We start from the raw sequence: 16,260 nt of genomic DNA, 5'->3' as shown, positions 1-16,260 counted from the left end.
GAGGAGGTCTAAGTCACACAATTTTACATCTAGCTAAGATTTTTGGTGCAGTACTTTTGAAGTGAATTTTTTTTCATGAAAACTATTTGCTGCTGCGCTTTCTGGTTGAATCACAGCAAACACTTAATTGAAAAATCCTGTCCATAGTTCCCACCCCTACTGTTGATCAATCACAGACGAAGGGGCGTAGACTTCGGCTACCGAACTTCAACTTGCCTCAAGATAAAAACATTTTATGTTGTGTGTGCGAACAGCCAAAAAAAATATCAGTCGAACACCAAAACGAACAAAAACATCACACATTTTAATTTAGGCATAATATAGGCACAAACTGTTCCGACTGGGAAGCATGCAACAGGCTTAACGAAAACATGCTTACGTCGATGCAAAAACACACTCGTATTGGTTACTTTTTTAGTGTGTTTTGTGGAATCAGGACTTTCTGATATCACAGGCTGATGACCACCCATTCTGTCTGTTGAAGCAGGTAGGGCAGCTAGGCAATCATGATTTTCATTTGTTTTCTTTAGTTTTGTAGTAATCATCCAAGTAGAGATAAATAAATGCAAGTGTTAACATTAGGGTCACATTGATTTCTCAATTTAGTCATTTTCTCAACTAACTGTCAGCAAAGAGTCAAACAAAAGAGGATATTTTATTAGATGTTGATACCGAGATACAGATACTAATGTGTTTATTGGGGCATTTTAAGCATAGCACAATTAAAATACATCAAAGACAATGACGCTAGTCGCTAGCTCATTTTACCTGCTTCATGCGAAAGCAGAACACAAGATAGCCTACACACGGACTTTGCGCTAAGTATCAATAGATTACCCCATCTGTGTTTTAAGCCTGTAGAATATAGAACAAAACAATGCAGCACTAAATATATACTATACTGTAGGATCTTGCCATGCGTTCTCTATCCCCATTGTAAAGTACCATCAAAGCTCCATCTGTTTCTGTTGCATATTTTTGGGCAAAGTCTTTGCTGACATTCTTTGTCATCAAAAACCTCTATCCTCCTTTGTACTCAGACTCAGAATAAGTACTTGGACAACTGGCACAACTATAAACAAAAAGACAAAAAGCACAGCAGGTTACTGTAATGGAATTAATTTTGCTGGTGTGAGGTCCCCCCTCTGCTTCTCCTACCCAATCCATGGGTACCAGTGTTCAAATGCGACCACTCTTCGGAGGGTGTACCACAATTATTAACAGTCTCCCTCATAGTAGAATGGCTTTGTTATGGTAAGTCTTTGTAAATCACCTCTTTGTTGAGTCCAATGCTGCTGCAGACTACGAGACTAGGAGGTGGCAACAGCTCAGCACTCCTTCCTGGTTCTCACTGTCTTGCTGCTGTACTTTATGGGGATCCCCCAGCGTCTCATTAGATAGACATCAAACATGTAGGCCACCCCAGGCTCCAGGCCCCCGATCACGGCCGTCGTGACAGCCCGCCGAGGGTTTAGCTCCTGGAAGTATTTACACACGACTCTCTCAGTGTCCGACCGTGACTCAGGCCCCAGGCAGGGTGCCGTACCTCCCTTCTCGCCCTTACCCAGCCTCCGGCGGTACACGCAGTATAGGCTCCTCTCCTCTGTGCCCATCCAGGCCAGGGTGATGGAGTCACAGCTCCTCAGCCTGTTGAAAGACTTAATCTGCAGGGTGGTGGGGAGCGAAGGTACCCCTTGACGATGGTAAGCAGAGGATGCCTGCATCTTAACAGAGGCCTTCAGTGCCCCTAGAGCAGCTTGTCTGGGGGGCGCAGTTCCCTCTCTCTCCAGGTGGATGAGGTAGGAGGGGCTGCCCTGGAGCCAGATCTGAGCCAAGTCTTCTCCCACAGCCTGGGAGCTAAGCTCTTGGCCCTTGCTGGAGATGGTGACCTTGATCTTCTCACTGCTTCCGCAGCTCTGGAGAGTGAGCAGGCCACTCTGCTGCCAACCCCGGGGACGGAAGCTAAAGAACTCCCCAGAGGTTAAGCCTCCATCCTGGAAGGTCACCCACCGGAGCTCCCCTTCCCTGAGTGGTGTGATAGCTGGTCGGGCCTCCTCATGTGTTTGAGCGAACGTTCCAGTATATGCTGCACTGGTTCCATTTAGCCTGTCAATCAAAAAGACGTCAAAGTAGTACTGCGTGTCGGGGACTAGCTCTGAAACAGTGCACACGCTCTCTGATCCCTTACAAACACATTGGAGATCATCATGCTGGTCACGGAGAGCAGCAGGTGACCGGAGATCTGTTTCAGCATCCCACTGCTGCCACCACCAGTTTTTGAGAATGGGCCACACAGTTACTTTCCTTTGTTTGTCCTTCTTCTGTCGTTTCTTGTCTTTCTCCTGCTCTTTCCTGATGCCCTCCCGGGCGGCACAGAGGTTGCGGTAGTTGTGTTTGCGGTTGACAAGGACACAGTAGTCATAGCTGCGTTGGGTGTGCGGCAGTCTTGTGAGGGAGGTACTGGGGCCCCAGCTGAGGGTGACACTGGTCATTCCTACACCCAGGGTGTGGACATGGGGGTCAGAGGGAAGCTCCGGGAAGGCCCCTGAGGGCCCAGAGCCCTGATGGAGGTACATGGTAGCCCTGGTGTCCTGGTCCTTGGGGCGCAGTCTGAGGATGTAGATAGATGCTGGGGCATAGGAAGAACCTGTGTAGGTGTCCATGGCATTGCCAGTGTAGGTGTGTATCTTGGCTTCAGTTCCAGGCCCTCTCCACCACACCTCTGGCATACTCTTCTTGGTACTCCCTGTGCAGAAAACACTGTTAAGCCACGGGTCATTAATATTCTGCCTCATACATCCGCACACATACTTACATTCACTAGACAGAACATACATTCACACTCATTGAAGATACAGTCTTACAGTTCAATACGTATCCTGATTACTTTAAATGAATACAGTAGTCAACTATAATCAATGAAGTGCAAAGGAGATTGGCCCTTATTCATATAAACCCCTTTTCACCATCATCCATTATAATTTCTCCTTACCTTGGGAAATAAAAAGTGACCAAATGTTACACAATCGAAGTGAATAATTTAGGCAGACTTTGGGGAACATAGGGTTCAAACACTGAATGATTTATGTGTCACAGTATAACTTCATAAAGCTGTTCATTTGTCCATCTTGAATACCCACTGATTTGAAATAAGCAGGCTGGTGAGGGCCATGTTGCATAACATCATTGCTAGCCTAAATAGGCTACTTTTGGTAACTGTCCTTTTTGTGCTCATCGAGAGATTATTATTATTTTTTAAATTGAATGAAGTTATGTAGCTTAGACTTATCTGTTCTCTATTTAACCCTCGAGTTCTATTACTGCAACTCTTTGAGAGGTTTCCACCAGATTTGCTCTATTTTGGGTTTTGCTTAACCCATAGTAGCGCAAATAAAATCTATTTGGCATGAATATGAGACATTTTCAATTAAATGGTAAATGTCAGAATTTAGCTGAATTTCAGTTTGTACTGTATAGGCCGTTCTGTACAAATCTATCAATCTTATAAAAGTTATTTTAAAAAGCAGAACCCTCTCTATATGTGTTATTTTAAATGACAAATTTAAAAACCCTTATCCTCAAGTATTGGCAATACAGTGCCTTGCAAAAGTATTCATCCCCCTTGGCGTTTTTCCTATTTTGTTGCATTACCTATCATTTAAATTGTCACGCCCTGACCATAGTTTACTTTGTATTTTCTATGTTTTGATTGGTCAGGGTGTGATCTGAGTGGGCATTCTATGTTTCATGTCTTGTTTGTCTATTTCTATGTTCAGCCTGATATGGTTCTCAGTCAGAGGCAGGTGTTCGTCATTGTCTCTGATTGGGAACCATATTTAGGTAGCCTGGGTTTCACTGTGTGTTTGTGGGTGATTGTTCCTGTCTATGTGTTTTTCACCAGATAGGCTGTTTTAGGTTTTCGTTACGTTCATCACGTTCTTTATTTTGTAGTGTTTGCATTGATTCGTGTTTTACGTTTGTTCATTAAAACATGGATCGCAATCTACACGCTGCATTTTGGTCCGACTCTCCTTCGCATCAAGAAAACCGTTACAGAATCACCCACCACCAACGGACCAAGCAGCGTGTCAACAGGCAGCAACAGCAGCGTAAAGAGGAATGGACATGGGAGGACGTTTTGGATGGCAAGGGCTGTTACACTTGGGAGGAGATACTGGCTGGAAGAGATCGCCTCCCATGGGAACAGGTGGAGGCACTTAGGAGAGCAGAGGCAGCCGGAGAGAGGAGCCGGCGATATGAGGGAACACGACTGGCAAGGAAGCCCGAGAGGCAGCCCCAAAAATTTCTTGGGGGGGGGCTAACAGGGAGTATGGCTACGCCAGGTAGGAGACCTGCGCAAACTCCCTGTGCTTACCGGGGGGCTAGAGAGACCGGACAGGCACCGTGTTATGCAGTGGTGCGCACGGTGTCTCCAGTGCGGGTGCATAGCCCGGTGCGGTATATTCCAGCTCCGCGTGTCTGCCGGGCTAGATTGAGCGTCGAGCCTAATGCCATGAAGCCGGCTCTACGCAGCTGGTCCCCAGTGCGTCTCCTTGGGCCGGCTTACATGGCACCAGCCTTGCGCTCGGTGTCTCCGGTTCGCCTGCATAGCCCAGTGCGGGCTATTCCACCTCGCCGCACTGGCAGGGCGACCGTGAGCATTCAACCAGGTAAGGTTGGGCAGGCTCGGTGCTCAAGAGCTCCAGTGCGCCTGCACGGTCCGGTTTTTCCAGTACCACCTCCACACCCCAGCCCTCCGGTAGCAGCTCCCCGCACCAGGCTTCCTGTGCGTGTCCTTGGCCCAGTACCACCAGTGCCAGCACCACGCATCAGGCCTACAGTGCGCCTCGCCTGTCCAGCGCTGTCGGAGCCCTCCTCCTCTCCAGCGCTGTCGGAGTCTCCCGCCTGTTTAGCGCTGTTAGAGCCTTCCTTCTCTACAGCGCTGCCGGAGTCTCCCGCCTGTTCAGAACTGCCAGTTAACATAGAGCTGCCAGTTAACATAGAGCTGCCAGTTAACATAGAGCTGCCAGTTAGCATAGAGCTGCCAGTTAGCATAGAGCTGCCAGTTAGCAAGGAGCTGCCAGTCTGCAAGGAGCTGCCAGTCTGCAAGGAGCTGCCAGTCTGCATGGAGCTGCCAGTCTGCAAGGAGCCGCCAGAGCTGCCTGTCTGCAGGATGCCGCCAGAGCTGCCAGTCTGCAAGGAGCCGCCAGAGCTGCCAGTCTGCAAGGAGCAGCCAGTCAGCATGGAGCAGCCAGTCAGCATGGAGCAGCCAGTCAGCATGGAGCAGCCAGAGCAGCCAGTCAGCATGGAGCAGCCAGAGCTGCCAGTCAGCATGGAGCAGCCAGTCAGCATGGAGCAGCCAGAGCTGCCAGTCAGCATGGAGCAGCCAGTCAGCATGGAGCAGCCAGAGCTACCAGTCATCATGGAGCAGCCAGTCAGCATGGAGCAGCCAGAGCTGCCAGTCGACCAGACTCTTCCAGATCTGCCAGTCGTCCAGACTCTTCCAGATCTGCCAGTCGTCCAGACTCTTCCAGATCTGCCAGTCGACCAGACTCTTCCAGATCTGCCAGTCGACCAGACTCTTCCAGATCTGCCAGTCGACCAGACTCTTCCAGATCTGCCAGTCGTCCAGACTCTTCCAGATCTGCCAGTCGTCCAGACTCTTCCAGATCTGCCAGTCGACCAGACTCTTCCAGATCTGCCAGTCGACCAGACTCTTCCAGATCTGCCAGTCGACCAGACTCTTCCAGATCTGCCAGTCGACCAGACTCTTCCAGATCTGCCAGTCGACCAGACTCTTCCAGATCCGCCAGTCGACCAGATTCTCCCAGATCCGCCAGTCGACCAGATTCTCCCAGATCCGCCAGTCGACCAGATTCTCCCAGATCCGCCAGTCGACCAGATTCTCCCAGATCCGCCAGTCGACCAGGATCTGCTGAAACCGCCAGCCAGCCAGGTTCTGGTAGTTTCTACTACCTGCCTGGGCTTCTTCTCAGTGCTGAGCTTCTTCTCAGTGCTGAGCTTCTTCTCAGTGCTGAGCTTCCTCTCAGTGCTGAGCTACCCATCTGTCCCGAGTTACCTCTGTCCCGAGCTGTCCCTCTGTCCCATGTTATCATTGTGGTGGGTAACCTATTTAGGGACGTTTAGGAGGGGGATTAAAACTGTCATGGAGTGGGGTCCACGTCCAGCGCCAGAGCCGCCACCGCGGACAGATGCCCACCCAGACCCTCCCCTATAGGTTCAGGTTTTGCGGCCGGAGTCCGCACCTTGGGGGGGGGGGGTACTGTCACGCCCTGACCATAGTTTACTTTGTATTTTCTATGTTTTGATTGGTCAGGGTGTGATCTGAGTGGGCATTCTATGTTTCATGTCTTGTTTGTCTATTTCTATGTTCAGCCTGATATGGTTCTCAGTCAGAGGCAGGTGTTCGTCATTGTCTCTGATTGGGAACCATATTTAGGTAGCCTGGGTTTCACTGTGTGTTTGTGGGTGATTGTTCCTGTCTATGTGTTTTTCACCAGATAGGCTGTTTTAGGTTTTCGTTACGTTCATCACGTTCTTTATTTTGTAGTGTTTGCATTGATTCGTGTTTTACGTTTGTTCATTAAAACATGGATCGCAATCTACACGCTGCATTTTGGTCCGACTCTCCTTCGCATCAAGAAAACCGTTACATAAATGGATTTTTATTTGGATTTCATGTAATGGACATACACAAAATAGTCCAAATTTGTGAAGTGAAATGAAAAAAAATGACTGAAAAATAAAATGTAAAAACTGAAAAGTGGTGCGTGCATATGTATTCACCCCCTTTGCTATGAAGTCCCTAAATAAGATCTGGTGCTACCAATTACCTTCAGAATTCACATAATTTGTTAAATAAAGTTCACCTGTGTGCAATTTAAGTGTCACATGATCTGTCACAGAGTCTGCAACACCACTAAGCAAGGGGGATCACCAAGCAAGCAGCACCATGAAGACCAAGGAGCTCACCAAACAGGTCAGGGACAAAGTTGTGGAGAAGGACAGATCAAGGTTGGGTTATAAATAAATATCAGAAACTTTGAACATCCCACTGAGTACCATTAAATCCATTATAAAAAAAGAAATAAGAATATGGCACCACAACAAACCTGCCAAGAGAGGGCCACCCTCCAAAACTCATGGACCAGGCAAGGAGGGCATTATTCAGAAAGGCAACAAAGAGACCAAAGATAACCCTGAAGGAGCTGCAAAGCTCCACTGCGGATATTGGAGTATCTGTCCATAGGACCACTTCAAGCCATACACTCCACAGAGCTGGGCTTTATGGAAGAGTGGCCAGAAAAAAGCCATTGCTTAAAGAAAAAAATAAGCAAACATGTTTGGTGTTCGCCAAAAGGCATGTGATGCAGGTTTTTGGCCATCAAGGAAAATGCTATGCCTGGCGCAAACCCAGCACCTCATCACCCCGAGAATACCACTGGCAGGGACTGGGAAACTGGTCAGAATTTATTAAGGAATGATGCATGGTGCTAAATACAGGGAAATCCTTGAGGGAAATGTGTTTCAGTCTTCAAGAGATTTGAGACTGGGATGAAGGTTCACCTTCCAGCAGGACAATGACCCTAAGCATACTGCTAAAGCAACACTCAAGTGGTTTGAGTGGAAACATTTTAATGTCTCGGAATGGCCTAGTCAATGCCCAGACCTCAATCCAATTGGGAATCTGGTATGACTTAAAGATGGCTGTACACCAGCGAAACCCATCCAACTTGAAGGAGCTGGAGTTGTTTTATCTTGAAGAATGGGTAAAAATCCCAGTGGCTAGATGTACATATCCCAAGAGACTTGCAGCTGTAATTGCTGCAAAAGGTGGCTCTACAAAGTATTGACTTTGGGGAGGTGAGTAGTTATGCACTCTCAAGTTATCTGTTTTTTTTGTCTTATTTCTTGTTTGTTTCATAATAAAACATATTTTGCATCTTCAAAGTGGTAGGCATGTTGTGTAAATCAAATGATACAAACCCTCCAAAAATACATTTCAATTCCACATTGTAAGGCAACAAAATAGGAAAAATGCCAAGGGGGGTGAACACTTTGTAAACCACTGTACTATATGTGATCCAGATATAATCATACTTTAATACAAACGTCCTTCTAATCTCTCTTACATTCAGGATACAAGTGTGACATTTAGATATTACTGTCCTTCTCTCTTTGAAGGTAAAATGGTTGGACAGATTGTCCAGTGATATATTAGTCCTGGGCTCAGTACTGTGTGTGTGTGAGTAAGAGATAGAGAGAGGTGGAAAGGGAGAGCAAGACCAATGGACTGATTAAGTCTCTCCTATCTTGTAGACATTTATGACCAGGGTCAGTCTTTAAATGGACACTATGTCAAAAATAAATGGCTCCAGTGTGAATTGGATTGAGGTGTAATGAAACTGAATTGATATGAATAGGAATTGCATGTGACAGGGTGTTGTGTGTAGTTGCTTTTATTTTCTATCAGTGTTTCCCACTTACAGTGTGGACTTTTAGGCGGTTTGTCCTTCAGGGTTCGGGCTGCGAGGGTCCATTCGATGGGGAGGTCACAGGGACTGACGGTCACAGACATCATCACAACCTTCTTCTTCAATGTGAAGTACAGTCTGCACGAAGATAGGTACCACACGAAAAGGGATTGTCTATGAAATTCTCATGTATTTTTCTTCCCCCTTACAAATGTAATAACATTCTGTACCTAAGAAAAGTACTGTAACATGTAGCCGTCAAAGCATTCCATGTGACATTCTGGTCTCCTTCTACAAGCTTATTGTTCTTCTCCTTCACAATATAATTAGATTCAAACTCACCAATTAACCATGACTCTCATTATCAATCACTGACTCAGACATCAATATTTTATCATCTTTGTATTTTCACCAACATAACTCATCAAGGTGAGACATTCAATATTGAGATGTAATTGACCTCTGTTGTCATAGGCTCCGGGATATTTACTCTGCCCGTTGAAAAATAGTATCATTCTTTTACATGTATTTTCTGGCTCAACTGCTGATGTGCTGCAGTTTATCAACAGCTGTGCCATGCTAATATTGTCAAGGGCAATACATAGTTTAACTGATTGATTAATTCGAATCATAATTAGCAGATTTTTTTCTAATAAAATGCCTTTTATGCCTGGCTGCATGGATTGACAGATGGACAGCTCACAGGGATGCCCATATTCCAATTTACTGTTCCCAGTGTTAGAGCTCTACCACTGACATGATCAGCAGAGCCCGGCCAAGTGGGTTGCTCTTACTGCCCATGCGGCCACACTACGCTCAACCACTGCCTTTCCAACAACCGAAGAAATGGCGATTAAGATTAAGGCTATCATTGTTTTTGCTCAAAACAATGAAGAATTACGCAGGAAATTACCATTTAGGTAGCTTGTAATAACATAGCCTATTGTAGTGACAGCATTTTAAACATGGGCCTTTCTTAAGTGTTTCAATCTTTGTCCAGGACACGGAACATAAACATTCAGTGTGCAATACTATCCACCTCCCCTGACATGATCTCTATACTGTACCTCCGGGTGCGTCCTTTGGGCAGATGTATGGAGGTGACCTTTCCATCAGGCAGCCAGGCGGTGGGGCGGAGTGGCACCTCATTCTCAGGGGCCAGAGCCGAGTGTCCTTTGGGCCAGGAGGGGCCACAGAGGAGAGTCACGGCCAGGCAGAGATACCAGGACAGGGCCATTGCTGCCATCATTCACACTGTCAACACTCTGCCGTCTCCCAGGGACTGAAAGAGCAGGGGAAAGGTCAAAAGCATCCATCAGTTCCATCACATACAGTTCTGCTCCTACTCTTCATGATGTACTAAAGAGGTCTAGCAGCAGATGATTCATTGATATGAGGAAACATTTCAGCTATTCACATGGAATTATTCATGCGGGAAAGCAAATTGCCACGCTATATTACTGGGATCTGTATAGCGCAGCTTGACACTTGGTGAAAAATCACTCATCGTACGACTTTCAAAGCGTGAAGTGAGTTGCAAATATCTCTCAGAAGTGGATTCATTTGAATATATAGATCTATTTATAGTATGCCAGTACAAATGGGTTTGTTCTCTAAATAGAGGGTATTTTTTCATGGTCGTTGCAGCCTTTGTTAACGGAAATCCGCCAATTTAGTTTGGAAAAACACAAACAACATCTGGAGGTGCTTCAGTATAATTCAATTGGAAGACAGATTCTCTTGACAAAAGCAAGCAAAGCCACAAGAACTTTGAAACAGATTTCAGATTGGGCTGTTTTTTCTTTTCTGTTCTCACTGTTGTGATGATTTGAAGATATGATTACAGGTCTTGGCTCTTGTCTCCAGAGAAAAAAATGCATTCATTCAAAGTCACAGTCTTCAAAAAACGCCCGCTTCTCAACGTGTGTTTGTCGGCGTCAAGGCTGTGCCCTGTAGATCAGATGACAATTGTACGTAGGTTCTAGGCATATGCATCTGAGTCTTGATGGCCCTGGGACCTCTGAGTTACAACAACAGTTGCATCATTACAAAGTATGGAGGATCTCATTATCCCAGTAGTGGAGTGAACAACCCATAAAGCTTTTACAGAGAGGGAGGAAGGGAGATAGAGAGAGAGGGAGGTGAGAGTGAGAAAGATAGAAAGAGAGAGAAATGAGAGACGCGGAGTGAGGGAGAGTGAGAGAACATTTTGAGAAATGAGAAGAGGGGGAGGATGGGGTCCAGAGTAATGAATGAGACATGGAGCAAAAGAAGACAAAGTGTGATGGAGGCACATAAATTATTGGTGTTTTCTACAGCTTCAGGTCTAAAATGTTCATAACTGGTGCCACATACCGTACAGTGCACTCGCAAAGTATTCAGACCCTTTCACTTTTTCCACATTTTGTTATGTTACAGCCTTATTCTAAAATGTATTTGTTTTAATTGTCCATATAAATCTAGACACAAAGCAACAACAAAAAAATGCAATTTTTTCCTCCATTTAAAAAAATAAAATAAACTGAAATATTCTATTTACATAAGTATTCAGATGCTTTACTCAGGTCTGAATCCAAAGCGTCACATCTGGAGGAAACCAGGCACCACACCTGGCCAATACCATCCAATACCATACGGTGAAGCATGGTGGTGGCAGCATCATGCTGTGGGGATTTTTTCAGAGGCAAGGACTGGGAAACTAGTCGTTCTTGAGGGAAAGATGAACAAAGTACAGAGAGTTCGTTGATGAAAACCTGCTACAGAGTTCTCAGGACCTCAGACTGGGGCAAAGGTTTACCTTTCAACAGGACAACGACCCTAAGCACACAGCCAAGACAACACAGGAGTGGCTTCGGGACAAGTCTCTGTATGTCCTTGAGTGGCCCAGCCAGAGCCCGGACTTGAACCTGATCGAACATCTCTGGAGACCCCTGAAAATAGCTGTGCAGCAACGCTCCCCATCCAACCTGACAAAGCTTGAGAGGATCTGCAGAAACTCCCCAAATAAATCAAATCAAATCAAATTTTACATGTCACATACACATGATTAGCAGATGTTAATTTGAATGTAGTGAAATGCTTGGGCTTCTAGTTCCGACAGTGCAGTAATATCTAACAATAATATCTAACAAGTAATCTAACAATTCCCAAACAACTACCTAATACACACAAATCTAAAGGGGTGAATGAGAATATGTACATGTAAGTATATGGATGAGCGATAGCGAAGGAGCAATAGATGGTATAAAATACAGTATATACATGTGATATGAGTAATGTAAGATATGTAAACATTATTAAAGTGGCATTATTTAGAGTGCATTGTATAAAGTGACTCGTGATCCATTTATTAAAGTGGCCAGTGATTGGGTTTTAATGTAGGCAGCAGCCTCTCTGGGTTAGTGATTGTTGTTTAGCAGTCTGATAGCCTTGAGATAGAAGCTGTTTTTCAGTCTCTCAGTCCCAGCTTTGATGCACCTGTACTGACCTCACTGTCTAGATGGTAGCAGTGTGAACAGGCAGTGACTCGGGTTGTTGATGTCCTTGATGATCTTATTGGCCTTCCTGTGACATTGGGTGTTGTAGGTGTCATGGAGGGTAGGTAGTTTGCCTGCAGTGATGCATTGTGCAGACCACACCACCCTCTTGAGAGCCTTGCAGTTGAGGGTGTTGCAGTTGCCGTACCAGGGTGTGATACAGCCCGACAGGATGCTCTCGATTGTGCATCTGTAAAAGTTTGTCAGGGTTTTGGGTGACAAGCCACATTTCTTCAGCCTCCTGAGGTTGAAGTGGCGCTGTTGCACCTTCTTCACCACACTGTCTGTGTGAGTAGACCATTTCAGTTTGTCTGTGATGTGTACGCCGAGGAACTTAAAACTTTCCACCTTCTCCACTGCTGTCCCTTCGAAGTGGATAAGGGGGTGCTCCCGCTACTGTTTCCTGAAGTCCACTACCATCTCCTTTGTTTTGTTGATGTTGAGTGAGAGGTTGTTTTCCCGACACCACATTCACCTCCTCCCTGTAGGCTATCTCGTCGTTGTTGGTAATCAACTGTTGTGTCATCTGCAAACTTTATGATTGAGTTGAAGGCGTGCATGGTCACGCAGTCGTGGGTGAACAAGGAGTACAGGAGGGAGATGAGCACGCACCCTTGTGGGGCCCCAGTGTTGAGGGTCAGCGAAGTTGAGATGCTGTTTCCTACCTTTACTACCTTGGAGTGGCCCGTCAGAAAGTCCAGGACCCAATTGCACAGGGTGGGGTTGAGACCCAGGGCCTCCAGCTTGATGATGAGCTTGGAGGGTACGATGGTGTTGAATGCTGAGCTGTAGTCAATGAACAGCATTCTTACATATTAATTTTATTACATATTCATATTAATTTTGTCCAGATGGGATAGGGCAGTGTGCAGTGTGATGGCGATTGTGTCGTCTGTGGATCTGTTGGGGTGGTATGCAAACTGAAGTGGGTCTAGGGTGAGGAGAGGTGGAGGTGATACGATCCTTGACTAGTCTTCAAAGCACTTCATGATGACAGAAGTGAGTTCTACGGGGCGGTAGTCACTTAGTTCAGTTATCTTTGCCTTCTTGGGTACTGGAATAATGGCAGCCATCTTGAAGCATGTGAGGACAACAGACTGGGATAAGGAATTATTTAATATGTCCGTAAACACACCAGCCAGCTGGTCTGCGCATGGTTTGAGGACGCGACTAAGGATGCCGTCTGGCCCAGCATCCTTGCGAGGGTTAACACGTTTAAATGTTTTACTCACGTCAGCCACAGAGAAGAAGGGGGGGGTGCGGGGGCGCAGTCCTTGTTAGCGGGCCGCGACAGTGGCACTGTATAATCTATAAAGAAGGTGTTTAGTTTGTCTGGAAGCGTGACATCGGTGTCCGTGACGTGGCTGGATTTCTTTTTGTAGTCCGTGATTTCCTGTAGACCCTGCCACATACATCTAGTATCTGAGCCGTTGAATTGCTACGTCACCTTGTCCCTGTACTGGCATTTCCCTTGTTTGACTGCCTTGCGGAGGGAATAGCTACACTGTTTATATTCAGACATTTTCCCAGAACTCTTTCCATGGTTAAATGCGATGGATCGCGCTTTCAGTTTTGCGCAAATGCCGCCATCCATCCACGGTTTCTGGTTAGGGTAGGAATTAATAGTCAAAGTGGGTACAACATCTCCAATGCACTTCTTTATAAACGCACTCACCGAGTCAGCGTATAAGTCGATGTTGTTCTCTGAGTCTGACCGGAACATATTCCATTCCGCGTGAGCAAAACATTGACCACATCAACCAGGTGTGCCAAGCTTGTAGCGTCATACCCAAGAAGACCCGAGGCTGTAATCGCTGCCAAAGGTGCTTCAACAAAGTACTGAGTAAAGGGTCTGAATACTTGTGTAAATGTAATATTTCAGTATTTTGGTTTTAATAAATTTGCCTGTTTTTGCTTTGTCGTTATGGGGTATTGTGCGTAGATTGATTAGGGGAAAACATCTATTTAATGAATTTTAGAATAGGGCTGTAACGTAACAAAGTGAGAAAAAAGTGAAGGGGTCTACTTTCCAAGTGCACAGTATGCTGCGTACTTCTAGACCCATATTTACAAGACTGTGTTCTGATCTAGGATCAGCAAATCAAGCGTCTCAAAGTAGGATTTTTTTATTTATTTGAACCGTCAATTTTTACACAATGCTTTTTTTTTGCATTTCTGACTGGATTTATATATCTGAAATAAAGACAATCTCTCTTTTAGTAGAGTATATCTGGGCCTCAATTTCACTTGGTTACAGAAAAAGGATTACAGAATATGTGGGATTGAAGATGCAATGTTCAGAACTGCAGCCAGATAATTAACCCTCTTCACCACCAGGGGATAGCTTTGGCCTTGTGGAGCTTTTTTATTAGTCAAATATGGTCAATAAGGACACATAACACAATTTCTGAGTTAGAAAATGTTCACATCCTCTTCAAATTCAGTGTACTTGTAAGACTGTAATTTGTGATTTTCTTTCTTCATCATGTGTTGAAAGTCTTGTGAAATGTGATTTTAGTTGGAAAGAGCTTCCTTTATATAACTGTATTCATATGCTTTTTTAAATACAGACTGAACCATCAAACTAAATACGTTTTCTTTTTTTTACCTTAACTCAGAAGATTTTCAACATATGTGATGAAGAAAGAAAATCACAAATTACAGTTTTACAAGTACTCTGAATTTGAAATGTGTTCTGGGAATGTTCTTTTAACATCAAGTGAAGGTGTTTTAGTCCCTAAAAGAAGCTCCGTATAACCATCTGCACAATTGGACAGTTTTTGTGTTTTGGGAATATATATTTTTGTTCTCATTAGACTCTTCCCACAACCTAATGAAACATTCTAGGAGCCTTTAAAAAAACAGATTAAATGTGTTCTAGGAACGTTCCTGTAACATCAGGCATATGTTTTATACAAACATTCTATAATCATCACCACGACTGGACCGTTTTTGTATTATGAGAAGATTTGCTCAGACCTAACAAATATTCTGGGAACTTTCACAGAACCAATTTTGATTTGCTTTGTTATCGGTATAGACACTGTGTCAGATGTCTTCTGTCCTAGACTTAGACTTAGGGGGTCCCATCTGCCTCCTGTGAGTGGGTTAGAGGGACAGATTAAATGGCATGGGTAGGTCCCCAAAGGATTTTGTGTATCCTCACCAATATGGGATATGGTTTGGGGGGACATGATATGGCGAGGGGGTGGGAGGTGGAGTGTAGAGGGTTCTTCTACCCAACTGCTAGTGTGTTTGAGTGTGTTAGCCGTCTTTCTCCCTTATATCCACCACCCCCTCTTTCTCACCCTCCCTTTCGCGCTCTCTCTCACACTCTCGCTCTGTCACACACACACACGCACACACGCACGTGCACACACGTTATTGCTGGATCTCTCTGATGTCCTCCTTCATTATGTCCTCTTTCCTTCTGCTATCACTTCCCACTACACAATCACACTTAGCAACTCTTATGGGGAGCTAGAGGAACAGACTGAGATACCGTCTGACAGAGAGACAGAGAAAAAGGCAGGTTGACTGCCAGAGAGACATAGAAATGATTGACAGACAAGCGGTCATAGTGAAACATACAGTGGTTTAGAGGAAAGCTACAGTATGTAGAAAATGAAGTAAATAAAACCCAGAAAAAATACATAAAAGCTTCACTATTTGCATCATCTATTTGTCCCACCGACAACAAACGCAAAGTACTCCAAACCCCGACACAGCTTTCTCCAACCTCCCGAGGCTGAGAGAAAAAAATGAACTGCTCTGATGTAGAAACAAGTTTGAATAACATCCAGACTTGTTTATCGAAATGAACATTTCAAGATGATGCACACACAGGCACTTGACAACAACATGCTTGTCCTTACCTCTCAGTGCAGACAGACTCTCCCACTCCAGAGCAGAATATGAGGGATGAGAGGAGAGATGGACGGAAGGAGGATAAGAGATGGACGAGAGGAGGAGCTCGAGCAAACAACACAGGTTGTTGTTGGATGCCCTTTTCCCTCCCCTGGAGCTTGCTTTCTGCTTTAGTAGGTGTCCGGCTGCCTCAGCACAACTCCCAGTGTGGTGTCAAGTCCCAAAGCACAGTATTGGGTATCTGTACGTCCCTCTCAGTCACATGTGGAGCCTTACCCCATACGAAGTCCTACAAGATCTGTGATCGCTATGTGAATGTCAGCGTCTGTGAGTGAAGCTTCTCTCTCTTCTCTTCTCTATCC

At 45.3% G+C, this 16,260-nt stretch overlaps 1 protein-coding gene across 1 annotated transcript; it reads right to left on the bottom strand.

Moving 5' to 3' along the window:
• Positions 1 to 286: 286 nt before the first annotated feature.
• LOC139381625 (protein NDNF-like) lies at positions 287 to 16,200 on the bottom strand. Its single transcript, XM_071125289.1, has 4 exons — positions 15,907 to 16,200; positions 9,563 to 9,777; positions 8,509 to 8,633; positions 287 to 2,746 (listed from the first exon to the last, which is right to left on the bottom strand). The coding sequence occupies exons 2-4, from the start codon at positions 9,742 to 9,744 to the stop codon at positions 1,329 to 1,331; spliced, it is 1,725 nt and encodes a 574-aa protein (XP_070981390.1). The 5' UTR covers positions 9,745 to 9,777; positions 15,907 to 16,200; the 3' UTR covers positions 287 to 1,328.
• Positions 16,201 to 16,260: the final 60 nt, after the last annotated feature.

The sequence above is a fragment of the Oncorhynchus clarkii genome, chromosome 23, assembly GCF_045791955.1.
Source record: "Oncorhynchus clarkii lewisi isolate Uvic-CL-2024 chromosome 23, UVic_Ocla_1.0, whole genome shotgun sequence".
NCBI lineage: Eukaryota > Metazoa > Chordata > Actinopteri > Salmoniformes > Salmonidae > Oncorhynchus > Oncorhynchus clarkii.
Note: the sequence above shows the minus strand (reverse complement) of the source record. Positions and strands in the feature narration are given on the sequence as shown.

Coding starts and splice junctions, on each gene's coding strand:
- LOC139381625 (XM_071125289.1), bottom strand. CDS start 9,744: ATGATGGCAGCAATGGCCCTGTCCTGGTATCTCTGCCTGGCCGTGACT. Junction 8,634..9,562: donor CCCAAAGGACGCACCCGGAG/GTACAGTATAGA, acceptor ATCTTCGTGCAG/ACTGTACTTCACATTGAAGA. Junction 2,747..8,508: donor ACCGCCTAAAAGTCCACACT/GTAAGTGGGAAA, acceptor TTTTCTGCACAG/GGAGTACCAAGAAGAGTATG.